At 35.4% G+C, this 19,572-nt stretch overlaps 1 protein-coding gene across 3 annotated transcripts in view; it reads right to left on the reverse strand.

Moving 5' to 3' along the window:
- VPS8 (VPS8 subunit of CORVET complex) overlaps positions 1-19,572 on the reverse strand; it is a 205,136-nt gene that overhangs the window by 144,623 nt on the left and 40,941 nt on the right. For all 3 annotated transcript variants that reach the window (XM_069472823.1, XM_069472821.1, XM_069472822.1), the window contains 5 exons: positions 18,360-18,434; positions 17,555-17,590; positions 16,579-16,669; positions 16,107-16,153; positions 15,045-15,134 (listed from right to left, as the gene is read on the reverse strand). In XM_069472823.1, coding sequence (XP_069328924.1) covers positions 15,045-15,134; positions 16,107-16,153; positions 16,579-16,669; positions 17,555-17,590; positions 18,360-18,434 — 339 coding nt within the window. The remainder of the gene's footprint in view (positions 1-15,044; positions 15,135-16,106; positions 16,154-16,578; positions 16,670-17,554; positions 17,591-18,359; positions 18,435-19,572) is intronic.

The raw sequence follows: 19,572 nt of genomic DNA on the forward strand, positions 1-19,572 counted from the left end.
ATTTATTATTGAAGAAAAATAAGTTTTTCTGTAAGTTTAACGTAGCCTAAGCGCACAGTGTTTATAAAGTATACAGTAGTGTCCAGTCATGTCCCAGCCCTCGCATTCACTCACCACTCACTTACTGATTCACCCAGAGCAACTTCCAGTCCTGCAAGCTTCATTCATGGTAAGTGTCCTATAAGGTGTACCATTTTTTATCTTTTATGATATATTTTTACTGTACCTTTTCTATGTTTAGGTATACAATACTTACTATTGTGTTATAATTGCCTACAGTATTCAGTACAGTAAGTACATGCTATACAGGTTTGTAGCCTAAGAGCAATAGGCTATATCATATAGCTTAGGTGTGTAGTAGGCTAGACCATCTAAGTGGGTGTACATACATTCCATGATGTTTGCACAATGATGAAATTGCCTAATGATGCATTTCTCAGAACATATCCTTGTCATTAAGCCATGCATGACTGTATAACAATATAGGCAGGTTTAAAGTAAATAGATGAAAAAAATACATCATGCGAACATTAATCAAAAGAAAGGAGTGGCTTTATTAATATGAGATAAAATAGAATCAAAGCAAAGAAAATTGCCTTAGACTGACAGGAATATTATATAATGATAAAAGGGTCAATCCACCAAGAAAACAATGCAATCTTAAATGTGTATGTACCAAGCAACAGACCTGCAAAATATATGAATCCAAAACTGATAGGACTAAAAGGAAACATAGATAAATCCACACTTGGTAGAACAACTAGACAGAAAATTAGCAAGGCTACAGAAGAACTCGGCAACCAGCACTATCTAATATTAGATTATCAATATTAGGACACTCTGGACAACAGCAGACAGCGAATTCTTTTCAAGTGCCCATAGAACATACACCAAGATAGAACACATCTAGGACCATAAAACGAATCTCAGCAAACTTAACAGAATTTAAATCACACAAAGTGTGTTCCCTAATCACAATGAAATCAAACTACACATCAATAGGCTAAAGAAAATGACATCATATTATCATGTAGAAAAAGCATCTGACAAAATTCAATACCCATTCATGAAAAATACTCTCATAGAAACAGAAATAGAGGGGAACTTTCTTAACTTTATAGAGAGTAGCTACAAAAAAACCTACAGCTAATATTATACTTCATGATGAAAGATTAAATGCTTTTACCCTAAGACTGTGAACAAAGCTAAAATGTCTGCTCTTACTGCTCTTCAGCACAATGCTGGAAGTTTTAGCCAGTGCAGTGGGCAAGAAAAGGAATGAAAAGGACACACAGATCAAGAAGGAAAAAATAAAGCTGTCCTTATTTGCAGATGTCATGATTGTCCAAATAGAATATTCCAAGGAATCTACAGAATACCTCCTAGAACTAAGTTCAACAAGATTACAGGATACAAAATAAATACACAAATATCAATTATATTCCTATATGCTATTAATGAACATATAGATACCAAAATTTAAAATTCAATATCATTTATAACTGCTAAAACAAAAGGAAAAACTACTAGGTGTAAATCTAATATATAGGACTTAGATACTAAAACCTACAAAATGCTGACAAAAGAAATCAAAGACTAGAAGACTCAGCATAATAAAGATGTCAGTTCTCCCCAAATTGATATGCAAGTTTAATGTAATTCTATCAAAATTCCCACAAGATCTTTTTTGTAGACATAGACAAGATTATTGTAAAATGTATATATAGAATAGCTGAAACAATTTTCTTGAAGAAAAATAAAGTAGAAAGAATCAGTTGACCCAATTTCAAGACTTACACAGCTATAGTAATCAAGACTGTGGTATTGCAAGTGAGACAGACACACAGATTAATGGAATAGAAAACACAACCCAGAAATAGACCCACACATATAAGCCCAACTAATTTTGACAAAGGTGCTAAAGCAATGCGATAAAAAAAAAGAAAGCCTTTTCAATAAATGATGCTGGATAAACTAGACATCCATATGCAAAAAGAAAAAAAGAACTCTGATCTAAGTCTCATACCTTATGTAAAAATTAACTCAAAATAGATCACAGATTTAAATTTAACACATAAAACTATAAAATTTCTAGGAAAAAATAGGAGAAAATCTTTAGTCTTCAGGATCTTAGGTTAGGCAAAGAGTTCCTGCAACTTCATTTCAAAAACACAATCTGTAAAAGGAAAAGTTGATAAACTGGACTTTATCAAAACTAAAAACTTTGCTCTACAAAATACCCTGTTAAGAGGATACAAGGAAGCTACACACTGGGAGAACCACCTATCCAATAAAGGACTAGTACCTAGACTATATTAAAACTCTCAAAATTCAACAGTAAAATAAGAACCAATCCAATTAAAACATAGGTAAAATACACGTAGAGATATTTCACAGAAGATGATACATAGGTGGCAAATAAGCACATGAAAACATATTTGACATCATTAGTCATTAGGGAAATACAAACATTATTTGAGATACCATTATACACCTATCAGAATAGCTAAAATAAAACAGTGACTTTACCAAATGTTGGATGTGTACTAACTGGATCACTCACACATTGCCGGTAGGAATGCAAAATGGTATAATCACCCTGGAAAACAGTTTGGCAGTTTATTAAAAAATTAAACGTATTACTATCATATGATCCAGCAACTGCATACCTGGGCATTTCTCTTAGAGAAATGAACACATTTTCACACATAAACCCATACAGAAATGTTTATAGCAACTTGATTTTTAATAGTCCCAAACTAGAAACAACCCATATGTTCTTCAATGGGTAAATGGTTTATCAAACTGTAGCTCATCCATACTATGGAATGAACTATCCAGCAATAAAAAGCAACAAACTACTGATCCATGCAACCACCTGGATGAATCACCAAAGAATTAGGCTGGATTTAAAAAATAAGTCAATCCCAAAATGTTACATACTATATGATTCCATTTATATGGCATTCTTGAAATAACAAAATTACAAGATGGGTGCCAGAGGTTAAGGAGGGGGTGGGTGCAGGAGGGAAGTGGGTGTGGCTATAAAAGGGCAAATGAGGGACCCATATGGTGATGGAAATGTTCTGTATCTTTACCTTATCAACATCAATATTCTGGTTATATAACTACTATTGTTCTCATTGGGGAAAACTGGGTTAAGGGTATGGGATCTCTTTGTATTATTTCTTACAACTGAATGTGAATCTGCAAATATATAAAAATTTAAAATTTAATTAACAGATAAAGAGGATACACATAATCCTCATGCCTGCCCCTGTTTCTCACTCACTTAATTAGGGCTAAATCATCCAAATTAATGCTTTTCATCTGGCTTCTTCAAGAAACCAGGTCTTTATCAATTTTGAACATTTAAAATCACAGGCAAAATCAAATTTTAGTTAAAGTTAAATGTATTTCCATATTTTAAGCCTTCCTTTCTAGAATCTGATTATGGAGAGACAAACTAGATTGTCCAGCGGATAATCCCTGGTGGCAATCTCTTGGATGCCTGAAAATGAGCTGGACGGGACTAGTAGCTCTCTATCTCCCTGTGACAAGGGCTAGGCACAGACTCAACTTCCCACAGAATCTCCACAGAGTTGCCTAGCTGACATTTCCAGGACAAGCATACAACCACCCTCAGCAGCTGGTGTCTAAACTCAGATGACCTCTCTCCAAACTCATTTGGAAGGCTGCTCTCATGAGAACCCCAAAAATGAGGAGAATGGGAAACCTCAGTCCACACAGCCAGACGTGGTCTACAAATGCCTCTCTATGGAAGCTGAGAGATCAAGGGCTTTTGACATAGACATCATAATACCTGCTTTCAGACTATTCCACTCAGTCTCAAAAGTATGCAAAGCTGAAATTTTGGTCTCCAAAATTTTAAAAAAGGAGGGGGAGTGTAAATATTTCTCTTATCTCTTCTTCAATGCATAGCCCTATTTTTGGTCAAGAAGATTGCTTCTAGTGTTAGATATTTGTGTATATTTAAGATGTATTAAAGAAGACAATGCGGATATGCAAATAAAATACTGAGCTGACGACAGAATACCTAAATTTAAGCCTGTCAATTGTTTGAGTGACTGAGTACATCATTTTATTGCATTGTGACTATCTTACCATCTGCCAAGTGTAGATATAATCTCTGGCATTGCCTGTTTCATGGGGATGATTTGAAAAGAAATAACAGATGCAATTTCCTTTGCTTTTTGGAGTAATGGCACTAATTCTCTTAATTTACATTCTATAATCAATCAGGTAATGAAAACTTCATTGTTTGAAAATGATTCAAAATTTTAACATAAAGCCTAGAATGAATACACACACACATACACACACACACCAAAATAAACATACACACACATACACGCACATACATGCACAGATAGATTTTGATGGGCTATCAGAACGAGGCAGCTGGTATTCCCAGGATTAGTATATAAACACCCTGAGCAGCAATATAGATACAAATCTCTCTCGGTCTGTATATGTGTGTATGTATTTTTCTTTCTTTTTTTTTTTTTTTCATGTCTGATGATAAAATAATCTTCTAGGAAAGATCTGACTCCCCAGAACCAGTACTTTAATCAAGACTCAGGGATAGGGCAGTGTGCCAGACATCAACACCGTTTTCCTTTCCTCAAATCATCTCAGAGGAAGCATGGATTAGACAAGGAAAGCTCCTTCACTCTGGGTTCAGCTTTTAGTCATTGTTCACTCCTTGGCATCACCTCTAAAATGCAAAAACATATGCCTACAGCTGCTATAAAAAGGGCCTTGAATGGTCGGATTCTCATGGAAATGTTAAATGAAGCTGGAAGGAGAGCTTAATAACAATTGATGTAAGGCTTCATTAAGCTCTTTTAAAATTACATTATTTTTCAAATCCTTTTGAAAAAGGATTGATTCGTATTATAGCATTAAAATGCTTCATATTTATTTATACTTCTACCTTGTTTCACAAATAAATACACATACATGAGTATAACATAATAAAATAATCCAAAACACTGTTTCTACAGTTAATTGACCAGCTTCTAAGTTTAAAAACCCTGTTAGCAACTCAAATCAATCAATCATTCAAACAACAATAAACCACGTATGTTTACTGTGGTTATCCTAAAATTAGTTCATTTGTATTTTTACTTTTTTTATAGATTTCAGTAGCTTCCTAAAACTCATACATTACTTAGTCTTCTCTATTTCCAAGTGAGCTACGTGACAACACATCGGTCTAAGATTATCAAAGAATAAACTGTGGGACGAAACACAGAATAGGGTTGAGGCTCCTGAGCCAGACAGCCTGGGTGTCTATGGTGGTTCTATTTACTGGTTCAATGATATTAGGCAACTTATTCAACCTCTCTGTGTGTCTATGAGCAATCTGTAAAATGGGCATAAACAATAACTACCTCTCAGGTGTGTCTTAAAAATTAAATGAGATGGTTGTCAGGTAGATAGCACACAATAACATGAGCCATGATTATGTGCAAATGTGTTGCAAATACTAAGTTCTACATCTGGCTCTCAGTTCAAACCTTCTAGAATTAGATTTAAAACATACTTCCAAGGCAGGCAAACACTGTATACAACATAAGTTCATATATTTTTAAAAATTCTCTCAACAAATATTTATCATGGGCACTAAACCATATGGTGGTAACAAAAATCAGAGATGTCCCTAAACTTATATAGTCCCTAAACTTAGTCTTGCTGTGGAAGACTGACATTGAATGAGTAATTTCAGTGCATAGTATTTTACAAAGGAATGGATCTGACTTAAGCCGAGGGTCAATTAAGCTGTGACCCAAAAATAAATATGAGATAGTTGGGCTAAAAAGAAATGAGAAAGAATTTTTTATGCAGAGAGAATACCATGGACAAAGGTTCTGAGTTAAGACAGAATGGGCGCTGGGCACAGTGGGAGCACCCTGGGGAGGCTGAAGCAGGAGGATCGCTTGAGCTCAGGAGTTTAAGACCAGTCTAAACAAGAGCCAGACCCCATCTCTACTAAAAATAGAAAAAAAATTAGCCAGCCATCATGGCATGCGCCTGTAAGTCCCAGCTACTCGGGAGGCTGAGGGAGGAGGATTGCTTGAGCCCAGGAGTCTGAGGTTGCCGTGAGCTATAATGATGCCATTGCACTCTACCCAGGGTGACAGAGCAAGACTCTGTCTCAAAACAAAAAACAAAAAACAAAAAACAGAGAGAGAGAGAGAGAGATAGAATGGGGATATTAAGACACTGAAAAGAATTCTAGTATGGTAGAAATGCAGAGAATTAGGGGCAGTTAGGCAAGGATATATCGTGCAGGGCCTTAGAAACTGTTAGTGAACATAGTATTTACTTCTGAAACAATGGGAAGGCCTTAAAATATTTTAAAATCAAGGAAGCATCGTATCTGGACTTACGCATTTCTCTATGGCTGCTGTGGAGAAAACGGAATGAAGTGCAGTAGGATTAGAAGGCTTCTGTAATACACCGTGAGAGAGATGATCGTCACATGGACTAGAATAGTGACAGAATTGATGGCATGTTGTAAACAGATTAGAGAAATAGTTAGGAGGCAGAATAGACCAGAACTAGTAAAAGACAACAATCACTCAACTTGCTTTAGGTGCATAGTAGATCCACTCACTAACTAACATATGAATCATCAGAAAAGGCTTTGTGAGAAAAAGCTCTTGAGGTTGAGGTACCTACAAAACATCCAAACGGAAATGTAAATGGACAACTTACTGTAAGGATCTCAGAACTCAGAAGAGCAATAGAGGCTGGAGACAGTGGTTGGAGAGTCATTTGCATTTATCACCAAGGGAAAGAACACAAAACAATGATTCTCAAACTTTAATGTGCTTAAGAGTCATCGTGGGGGCCGATTATAAATCCTGGTCAACAATCCCAGATAGATGCAGTAGGGCTGGGAAAAGACTCAAGGAAAAGTATTTTTAATAAATACCCTCAAATGATTTTGAAGCAAATGGTAAACAGACAACGTTGAGAAATGATATAAAAATATGTAATGAACTCTAACATTTATTGGTTAAGTAAAAGAGAAGGAAGAAGAATGAACAAAGAAAGTCAATAAACAGCCAGAGAGACAGCGAAAAAATGGAACATATTATACCAGAGAAGCCAAACGGACAGACTGTTTCAAGAAGTCGTTAAAGTGTCGAATACTGCTGAGGACCAGTGAGATGAAGAATAAAAGGGTCCACAGACTTTATAGACATGGAAGAGGTTACAGAGTGAGAGGGAGGTGAGGACATGGAGACAACTCTTACAAGATGTCTGGCTGGCTCTGTAAAGAATGTGCAAACAAGAGGCATAAAGATATCGGGGGTGGCATGGGGCAAACAAGGGATTTGTTTGCTGTTTGACTTTGCTTTAGGATGGGAAATAATAGAACATATATAAATGTAGATGAAGGAAAGCCAGAAGAAAAGGCAAGTCTCAAGATGTAAATGACAGAGAATACTTTAATTCCTTTTTATCTACTATTTATCATATAAATTATAATTATAGGTTTAAATCTTCTCTTAGATAAATAAAGCCATAGCCTATCAAAAACATCACAAGATCCAAAAGTTATTTTCTATAACTAAGACAAGGCAAAATATTGATTGATCTCTGGAGGAAAGCAGAAATACTGAATAGCCTTACATATTCTGTAAGGCTATTTAAAAAGTGAGGCTCCTCATCAAAGGCAGAGATTAAAATTGAGGCAGTGGCCAGGAGTGCCACCTGCTGGTAAAATATAAATTCTCAGTATTTTGATTGAGATGGAAACCAGTCTTAACAGGAATTACAACTAACAGGATTAAAGGTCACTATGTTTCTAGGGATAATTTCTTCATACTGATACAGAGTCTCAGATCTTCCTACCCAGCAAAGGAAATCTTTTATAAACACTCCTGATCAGTTGGTCATCCTCCCTTTTTTGTTTGTTTGTTTGTTTGTTTTTCAGCTCATTAAGGGGATACAAAAGATCAGGCTATATACATTGCCCATGCCTCCCCATCCCCCCGAGTCTGAGCTTCAATTGTGTCCATTCCCTAGACAGTGCACATCACACTCATCATGTATGTGTGCACTCCTCCCCTCTCCCCACCCCATCCTCCCCAGTCAGAACTTCAATCGTGTCCATTCCCCAGGCAGTGCGCATGGCACTCATCAAGTAGGTATACACCCATCCCTTCCACCCAGCCCCGACCTCTGTCCGATACCCAATTGGTGTTAATCCCAAATGTGCACTCAGGGAAACCAGTTTGCTGGTGAGTACATGTGGTGCTTATTTTTCCATTCTTGGGATACTTCACTTAATAGAATGGGTTCCAGCTCTCTCCAGGACAACCAAAGAGATGCCATATCGCCATTATTTCTAATAGCTGAGTAATATTCCATGGTATACATATACCACATTTTGCTAATCCATTCATGAATCGATGGGCATTTGGGTTGTTTCCACATCTTTGCGATTGTGAATTGTGCTGCTATAAACATTCGGGTGCAGGTGTCCTTTTTATAGAATGACTTTTGTTCTTCTGGGTAGATGCCCAGTAATGGGATTGCTGGATCAAATGGTAGGTCTACTTGAATCTGTTTAAGGTATCTCCACATTGCTTTCCACAGGGGCTGCACTAGTTTACAGTCCCACCAGCAGTGTATGAGTGTACCTGTCTCTCCACACCCACGCCAACATGTATAGTTTTGGGACTTTTTGATAAAGGTCGTTCTCACTGGAGTTAAGTGATAGCTCATTGTGGTTTTGATTTGCATTTCCCTGATGATTAGAGACGTTGAACACTTTTTCATATGTTTGTTAGCCATTTTTATATCTTCTTTTGAAAAATTTCTATTCATGTCCTTTGCCCACTTTTTGATAGAGTTGTTCGATTTTTTCTTACTGATTTTCCTGAGTTCTAAACAGATTCTTGTTATCAGTCCTTTATCTGATGTGTAGTATGCGAAAATTTTTTCCCATTCTGTAGGTTGTCTGTTTACTCTCGTGACTGTTTCTTTGGCTGTGCAGAAGCTTTTTAATTTGATCAGGTCCCATTTATTTATTTTTGTTGCTGCTGTGATTGCCTTAGGGGTCTTCTTCATAAATTCTTTGCCTAGGCCAATGTCTGTAAGAGTCTTTCCTACGTTTTCTTCTAGAATTCTAATAGTTTCTGACCTAAGGTTTAAGTTTGTTAACCACCGTGATTTGATTTTTGTGAGGGGTGAGAGCTGTGTGTCCTGTTTTAGTCTTCTACATGTGGATATCCAGTTTTCCCAGCACCATTTATTAAATAAGGAATCTTTTCCCCAGAGTATGTTTTTGTCTGCTTTGTCAAAGATTAGATGGCTATATGAGGATGGTTTTATATTTAGATTTTCTGTTCTGTTCCACTGGTCTGTGTCCCTGCCCATCCTCCCTTTTATTTGAATATATTCAATAATAAGAGGTGCATAAATCTAAGAGCTGTAACACCATCAGTAGGTCATTTTAAGCAGAAATACACCTTCTCCTAATTTCTACCCACTTATACACTAGCCTCCTCTCTGCAGCAGTACAGTAAATCCCATATGACAGTCCGTCACCATCTATAGGTAGGCATGTCTCCACTTACTTTCTCCTCAGATTAAACCAACCAGTATGTTTTTTGAACTGTTGTTTTGTTTATTTCAGCTTATTATGGGGGTACAAAAGTTCACGTTATATATATTGCCCATCCCCCCGAGTCTGAGCTTCAAGTATGTCCATTCCCTAGACAGTGCACATTGCACTCATCATGTAGGTATACACCCATCCCCGCCCCGTACCCCCCATACCCCCCCGAGTCAGAACTTCAAGCGTTGAACTGTTGTTTTTAAAACCTTCTACCATCCCAGTTGTGGGACGTGGCTTAGTTTGCCAACAGCCCATAAAATGCCCTATAGGTTTTATTTCCAACAGGTACTGTTACTTTCCTTTATCTGAACCTTAATAAACTATTGACTCCTACTAAAGTTTGTGGTCAACTAAAATCCTGTCCAGCTAGATCCTCCCAATCTAGTACTCACAAAATTTAACTATTTGAATTGAATGAATCTAAGTCTTGATGTTCATCCTTGTTAAATTTCATCTTATGATGATTTTGACCGCACTTTCTTGTCAAGATCATTTTGAACCTTGATTCTTGCTGTTATCTCTAAATTTGACAAGCCAGTTACTAAATCCTCATCCAAACCAATGATAAAATCTTGGGTATGAAAGAGTCCTAAAATGTAATTAATACTGAGCCACTAAATAATAGTCTTTGGGTAGGGATAGTCATCTACTTGTAAATCCATTTACTATTTACTAATATATTTCAGCCACAAGGATAATGGAAAAGTTAGACAAATGTGCTAATAAAATCAGTATGTTATGTCACAGGCATTCCAGGAATATATTATCCTCACATTTCCCTTCAAAAAGGCAATTGTATGAGTTTAACATGGTTGTTTTGAGGTGAACTTATAGAAAATGCTCACAAACCACACTGAGGTTATCAGCAGAGTTAAGTCCACTCTTCTTTTAAAAAATTACACTATAAGAGTCAACCTATATAATTATTTTATGATTATATTTATGATTAAACACTTAAAACAACAGATTACAAATAACCATACATGCCTTTCACTCATCCTGATGGGCTGAAGATCACCTTTTCTAGAAGAAAACTATCTTCCTGAATAAACTGTGTCTCCCCTGCCTAAGCATACACACATACTCAAGAATGCCTCATTTGAAAATTGATCCAAAGTTCCTTACAAATTATTCTTGTTGGCTCAGATTGTTCCAACAGCACCCTGGGTTATAAACCCACTGGGTCTTGAGATTTGAACAATCATAATGAAACTTAATGTTACATATGATGGGCTTCACCTTTTTTCTTTAATTTATCTGGACTTTTCCACTTTAAAACCATTCTCTGTGCTCATGAAAATGGAGGTAAAATAAGAAGTGTTGTTCTATGGTATAGTGTAGCAGTTCAGATGTGAACCTTAAAGCCCAAGCGCTTGAATTCAAATCCTAGCTCTATCACTTAATACTGTGTGACCTGGAAAAAGTTATTTAACCTCTCTGTGTTAATAACAACAGTATTTACCTTATAGAGTTTTAAGAATTAAATGAGTTAATATGTATAAAGGGTTTGTAACAGTCCCTGCCACACAGTAAGCATTAAATAGTTAAGATGCTTGCTGCAATTATCATTCTTGATCATTTATTAACTTCACCCGTTCTCACCCATCTTTTCCCTATGCTTGCTCTAAAAACAAGGTACACTAATAGTACACTGATTAGTTAAGAGCCGCGCTTTGAAATCAGACAGACCTGGATTTGAGTCCTGGCTCCAACACTTACCAGCAATATTACCTTGAAATGTCACTTAACCTCCCTAAGCCTAAATTTCCTCCCCAATAAAATGAGGATAAAAACAATATTTACTCCATGGGGTTGTCGTGAGAATAAAACTGAATGTCATACACTTTACATAGTACCTGGCATATAGTATATGCTCAGTGAATCTTTCTTAAAAATCCCTCCTTAGTACTCCTTCATATTTCAGTAGGCACAATCTGGACCATACCATTCTCCTTTCCGACAGTCTTAGAGGTTCATGATACTTGCCTCTCTCCCTATTTGTAGATGTTCTGAGTTGCAAACAGATCTTTCTCTCAACGTTACTCTCTCCTTGAATTGTTCATGGTTATCTTGTCAAAATTTTAAAATTTCCTATTCCTTGTGAACCCATTCTTTTTTGGCGCCTGTAGCTGTGAGACTGTGTGTATATTTTCTTCTGATATATTTGCTTTCTAAAATACAGGATTCATGTTCAATATATTTTTCATTCTTATTTTAACTGTTAAAGTAATAATTTTTCTCTCAAGAATCTAGCCAATCATTAGTATCTTCTCCAATCATGAGTGAAAAATTAAGTCCAGAATAATGGTTCCCTCCATTCTTTCTTTTACCTCCTAAGAGACTAAATCATTGATAAATCAAAAATTTTACCAGATATCAGAGTGAGACTTCTAATAGATATCTAGATGGTTACTACCATTACTACTGTTTGTTTCTTTAAAGTTTTATAATCTGTACCAGAAATCATCATCTATAGTCCCTGTCATCTGAGATTCTTTAGTATTTCTCCATCAGAACATCACTTTTGTTCCTATCTTCTCCTAGAAAGAAAGTTCTCTAACCACATGTCCCCCCCAACATGGTGGTGTCTATATTACACACACACACACACACACACACACACACACTGCACTTCTCCTTCTAGCTTTCCGTGTTGGCTATCTTTTTTTCCTTCAATAAAATATACCTTCCAATAGCCAGAGTTCTTTCATAAACACTACCCTACCACCTCTTGCTAATAGGTATATTCTTGTTAAAATATTAAGCTTTCTTTTCTATCTATACTACCTTAGTACACAAAAATATTTACATACAAGGCATTGTTCCCAAATCATTTTGTTTCCAAATGCTTTCCTTCTGCCATATGTTTTCTTCCTATGTTATTTATTTTTATAATTTTATCTGGGCTTATTTTTCCTTCTCTACTGATAAACTTAATAAGCCTCTAGCCAAACAGAGTCATGAAAGTGACTCCACCAGAAGCTCACTAGTGTGGCATTAAACAGTACAGTCCAGGAAACCAAATGCTCCTTTGATACCACTCAACTCTTACTTGCCATATTTATTCTTGTCTTCCAAAGTTATGAGCATAAAATAGAGATATGAAAATATAGGACTTATACTTGCTCTTCAGAATCCAAAATCCCTAGATTTCTTCTAAATATTTCTATTAATATAAGCAAAAATTTATTTTGATTAGACTGCAAACTTTAAGACAGTAAGGACCATGTATATTTTACTCACTATTGCCCAGTGTCTAGTACATGTTAGACCAGGCAATGCACACTTTAGCCAATGGGCTAAATCCTGCCTAAAGCTTGTTTCTGTATTGTTCACAGATAAGAATGGTTTTTGTATTTTTAAATGGTTGTTCAAAAAGCAAAGAAACAAAAAGAAGAAGAAAAAAATGTGACAGAGACCATTGTGGCCTGCAAAGCCTAAAATTTACCATCTGTTTCTTTTCAGAAAAAGTTTGCTGACCACTCAACTATTTGTTAAAAGTAGGATGAGATTAAATCAGTAATAAAAAGTCTCCTAACAAAGAAAAGCCCAGGACCGGACGGCCTCACTGCTGAATTCTACCAAACCTTTGAAGAAGAATTAACACCAATTCTCCTCAAACTATTCCAAAAAATCAAAGAGGAGGGGATTCTCTCTAACTCAGTCTATAAGGCCAGCATTACCCTGATACCAAAACCAGACAAGGACACAAAACAAACAAAAAAAAACTACAGGCCAATATCCCTGATGAACAGAGACCCAAAAATGCTCAATAAAAATACAAACTGAATCCAACAGCATATCAAAAAGATAACAGACCATAATCAAGTGGGATTTATCCAAGGGATACAAGGATGACTCAACATACATAAATCAATAAATGTGATATATCACATCAACAGAATGAAAGATAAAAACATACGATTATTTCAATAGGCACAAAAAAGCATATGATAAAATGCAACATCCCTTCATGATAAAAACTCTCAACAAACTGGCCATAGAAAGAATATACCTCAACATGATAAAGACCATATATGACAAGCCCACAATCAACATCACATTAAATGGGAAAAAGCTGAAAGCCTTTTCTCTAAAAACTGGAACAAGACAAGAATGCCCACTTTTACCACTCCTATTCAACACTGTACCAGAAGTCCAAGCCAGAGCAATCAGGCAAGAGAAAGAAAGAAAAGGCATCCAAATTGGAAAAGAAGAAGTCAAATTGTCCTTCTTTGCAGCTGATGTAATATTATATCTAGAAAAACCTAAAGATTCCATCAGGAAACTCTTAGACCTGATGAATAAATGCAGTAAAGTTGTAGGATACAAAATCAACATACAAAAATCTATAGCATTTCTATATACCAACAACGAAATAGCCAAGAAAGAATTCAAGAAGGCAATTTCATTTATGATAGCTACAAAATAAACAAATAAAATAAAATACTTTGGAATAAACTTAACCAGGGAGGTAAAAGACTTCTACAAGGAAAACTATAAAACACTAATGTAAGAAACTGAAGAGGACACAAACAAATGGAAAGACATCACATGCTCATGGATCATAAGAAATACCATTAAAATGATCAAATTATACTATCCAAAGCAATATATAGATTCAATGCATTCCTTATCAAAATACCAATATCATTTTTCACAGAAATAGAAAAAAAATTCCTAAAATTTGTATAGATCTTTACACATTCTATGCATGTAACAAAATTTCACATGTAGCCCATACAGCAATAAAAAAGGGGGAGGTAGGGAAAGAGGAGGGAGCAGTAAGGATGGGGAAAGAAAAACAGAGATTTGCAACAAATATAACTGAAGATCACTGCAAATAGTAAAATCCACATAATAAATACTATACAGGTCTTTAAATTATTCCTTAGCTTTCATTTTCATTAAGTTCCAGGATAAACTAAAGGTCTTTCATTAGCATATTTTAGAGAATATTTTTTTTGTAACTGATCTATTCTTGAGTCACAGGTGCTCCTAGGAGAACTAAATTTAAACCTTGGCAGTACACCTCTTCTCTGAATAGCCTAGTTAACATAAATGTTAGTCATCAACAAGGTGTCAGCCACTATACGGTGTCAATTTACAGGTATGTACCCTCATATATATCTCCTTTCCTTCCACACAGTACTATGTGGCTAAGCACTATCACCCCACAACATTTTACTTATCTGTTTCCAGTTGACTGTATACCCATTACTTCAAAATCTAATCATTTAGAATGTTCCACAGGCCACAGCAAAGTTTTGAATACTAAAAAACATTCAACTAAAACATGAAAGTCACATTCTCAAATAATATAAAAGAGCAGTGTTAGAGCTATTCATAGCATTGTCTATTAGAGGCACAAGCAAAGGTGTACCTGAAAATGCTGCTCCATCACCTGGATTTTTCCTTGGTCTGGACACTTTTTCAGAGCTCGATCTGCATAATGGAATAGGATTTCTACCATCTGTAATGAAAATAGCCTTGCATAGAAATTCAAATATATCTCGAAAATTTTTCAATATTTAATATATGTGGCCCTCCTAAATATTTAATAATACAGAATCAGGCTTTGTTATATTAAAAGTATAATTTAAATATTTAGTGTCTTTATTATCCCAATTTTTTTTTAATCCTAGCCTAATTTCTTTCGGCCTCAGGGCTGATACTAATTTGCTAATCTTTCCTAAGAAATAACCCTCATGTTCTGGACCTTAGTAGTATCTATATTGCTTAGGAAATAAAAAATTAAAGTTGAGCTCTTCAGTAATCCTCTGCTGTAGGAGTTTCCCTGGAGAGCATGGACGAGCACATCATTCGGAGTCTGAAGGGTGACCAATTTCCACTCTAATCTTCTATAAATGTATATGCTAATTTGGAATATAATTTTTACCAATGCATTTACACAACACAAGGGAGGGAATTCCATAGTCAATGAATTCAAGTCCAGACCAGGAACAGAAGGATGATATTAAATATTAGCATCAATCATATAATGCTAATTAATAATAACATTAAAACATTAACCCTCTCTGCTACTTCCAGGCAACACAAACATTGACACATATAGCATTTCTCATAATTACTATTAATAATAAGTTCATAAAAACTAACAAATGTCAACTTTTTATGGGCTATTAATTCGGTTCAGAAATAATCCAGATCCCCAGGTTTTCTTCCTCCTTTCTGCTATCTTTTAGCTATTTTACTACTTTATTATCTTCATAAGAGACTGGGCAAGGGAAAAAAGAAAAAGGGTTAAGAAGAAATTTAAACAGTATTTACAATGACACCAGAAAATTATGACCTGACTTGTTTTTTATACACTCTCTCCTTGATTGTAGCCATTTACCTACTCATGCCCAAAGATATTAGCTACTACCAAAAGCAAATCTGTACTATACCCTAGCAAAGTGCCTATTATTAATAAAATACTCACCCGGTCTGCAACAACAGCTTTTCGCTTGCTGGCATCTCCTGATAATCCTGTAGAGTAACAAAATCCATTAAAAACAAGGTAGTCCACATCTTCGGGAGTGAAACTGTGTGTCTCCTATTCATAACATGTGCTAACAATACATGTAATTAAAACATCTTAGTTATCAAAACGTTGGATAACATGCCATAATAGAAACACCTCACATCTATCACACCAGAAAGCATATCAATGTACCTCCTGTTTGTTCTAAAAGTAAATTTCCCTTTTGAAAGAATTTTAAAAGTAACATTTTAATTTTAATATCCTATATTTGTCATCAACCTTCTTTACTGAAAGTACGTTAGGTTTATGAACATCTTGTTTATAAAATACTTAAACACTCAGTTAAAAGTGTTCTGTGAGCGATTAGTATTATTCATTCCCTCTGCTCCAGAAAAATAATGTCTACCACACTGGTATTCTGTCCACTTACCCACAACTGCTTTTGCTTTTCCTTCATGAAAAGACCATGCAAGAGCCAAGGCTTCCGTAAGACAATCTTGTTTCAGGAGATGATCCACTCTCTAAAATGAATAAATGAAAGATACCAGGCCCCTCTGACCAATCACCAGTCAGAATTCCTAGTCTACCTAATATCTTTCCAGAAGCTGTTCTTAATAGCTAAAACTACTTCAATAACTATATGAATATCTTATTTCCAAAAAAATAATTTCTTAAAGGATTGGAATAGTACAAAGACTGCATAGGCTAGTATCGAGAGCCACAGGGCCTAAAAATGAAAAAGGGAAACAGCTGGATTGTCACTGTAGTAGAAATGGCTGGTTATTTATCACAACATCCAGGCCCTCCTTCTTAGTAACAAACCCCAAGTTTATTTGATACAGCAATACATCCCCTGAAGGACATTTCTAAGACTCCCTTGGAGCCACTTGGGGCAATGTGACTAAGCTCTGGCCAATGATAAATGGAAGTGTTGTATGGTATTTCTGTGATGTCACCTTAAAAGGTAAGGGCCTGCCTTTATTTTCTCTTTCCTCCTTCCTGGAATGTGGACTTACCAGCTGGAGCTCTAGCAACCATTCTGGACTAAAAAATGACCTGGAGACTAGAATTCAAACACAAAGATGGTAGAATAGGATAGCATTCTTGAAGGCTCATGGAGCTCCCATACAAGCCACAGACTGCCTACCTCCAGATTGCTTTTATATGAGAGAAAGAAATCTGGTTTAAGCCACTATTATTTTGAATTTTCTAATACATGTCGCAAAACCTAACTCTAACTTACACAGTTTTAGCAAATCAAGTACCTAACAGTTATAATGGTTTTGATTTACACTTCTGAAATTAAGAAGCACAAATCCAAAAATCTTGTTCAGCAAAGTCAAAATAGAAGTGTTAAGATGCTATCAATTTCATAGTTCTAACATATAAAATTACTTTGAACTCACCTCTCTCCAGCTCCTCAGCATCATCACATAAACAGACTAGAAAATAAAGAGAAGGAAATTAAACTGATCATCTCTAACAGACTTGTTTGGGAGACACATTCATTCCAGTTCCACATCTCATTTTACATCTCTTTAAGTAAAAGCATTTCATACTACAGGCAGAAGTATATCTTAGAATTCAGGTCTTGAAGGACCCACATTAAAGAGTAAATCCAATAAACACTTGAAGGTCAATAAGTCTACAGTCCAAGAAGGAATTAATTCCATGGACAAGGAACAAAAAAGGCCAAAGCTCATTTCCCTGTACTGACTTCGCAATATTTTGCTTGAATTTTAATAATGAAGAAAAGTTTTTCCATATTAAATTTTTTTTTTAAAAAAAGCACAGGAACAATTTTGATATATAAAAAGTTCCCATACCAATGATTCTGTGTCAAAGGCCTCAATGCAGTAGGCTGATATAAGATAATGGCCATCTTAATTACATGACAAATATCCATGATTAGGTATCTCTCTGATTGTGAAAATATAAATGTGAAGGAAGCTTATGAAAGTACATCCCTACATCAAGAAAATAAGCATCCCATTGCCTATTAGTCAGCACCTAAACAAAAGTAAAAATATGTCTAAAAGTAAAGAAAAAATTAATTAACTAAAAATCATGACTACTTTAACACAAAAAGTTTCGGATCATTGCTGATCAATATTCACTCAGCAATGCAGTGCCCTCTTTACCAGCAACCTCCTTCAGCCCCAACTATCCTGATACACACAAATACCAAAGTCACAGAGTGAAAGAGCTTACTTTTGTCCCCAAATAAAAGATCTGACCACCATAGCTACTGATGGATTGATAACAAGCCTTCTCTCCAACCAAAGCCTGTTAAAGAAAAAATACAAAAAAGGTAAAAATTACATGCATTAGAAATCTCACAAAGTTTTAAAGAATGTCAACTATAAAGACAACATTTTAGGTCAATATGGTTTTATCCCCTAAGTGAATGGGGAAAAAATGATCAATTGTCAATTTAATAGTAAAAGTGACAGAAAAGACAACGTCTAAGAAGTAATTCTCTGCTTACATAAATAGCCTTTTTCTTTTTCAGAATAATGTGGAAAAGGGAGGAAACATGCCAACTTCTAAATCTAAAAGGGAACTATTGCATCCTGTCCCTTGCTGGATGACAGGGAGTCATCGCTTCTGTCAATGAATGGGGCTGATTGAAAATGGGACCTCCAAGTTCTCTGAAATAAATGTCAACATAAAACACAAGAGGAAACGGGAAGACAAAGCAGCATAGTATACAGGAGTCAGCATACTACAGCAAAATAAAAAAGAAACTCTGATAAACCTGGGTTGCAAATTTTGGCTCTGCCACTTACATATATTTGTGTGATATTAAATTTTAAACCTCTGACATGTAGTTTTCCCATCTTTGAAAAACCTTACACAGTTTTTCTCTAATTAAATATGTTAATATTTATAAATCTCCCAAAATATACTTGGTCAATAACTGATAGCTATAATAATTTTTCTTAACTTTTTATTGTGAGAATTTTAAAATGTATACAAAAGGAGAAAGAATAATAAATCCCTGATTGTATCCATCAACCAGCTTCATCAATCTCAACTCATCAACAATCTTGTTTCATCTATATTTCTACCATTCCCCTATAACACAGTACAATTCTGAAGTGAACCCCAAATTTTGAATATTTCATTTATAAAAATTCAGTATACATTTTAAAAAATGAGTCCATTTTAACATAACCACAATTCCATTAATACAGTTTTAAAAATTAACAATCAGACCTCAATATCAAATATCCAATCAGTGTTTGGATTTCACATTGTCTCATAAATGTCAAATGTTGTTGAGGTTTTTGTTGTTTGTTTTGCTTCTATACATTTCATTTGTCTGAATCAAAATCCCATCAAGGTCCACGTACTGCAGCTGGTTGATACGACTCTTAAGTCTCTTTTAATCTATAGGTTTTGCTTCCATCTCTCTCAATTT

This window comes from Eulemur rufifrons, chromosome 7 (assembly GCF_041146395.1).
Source record: "Eulemur rufifrons isolate Redbay chromosome 7, OSU_ERuf_1, whole genome shotgun sequence".
NCBI lineage: Eukaryota > Metazoa > Chordata > Mammalia > Primates > Lemuridae > Eulemur > Eulemur rufifrons.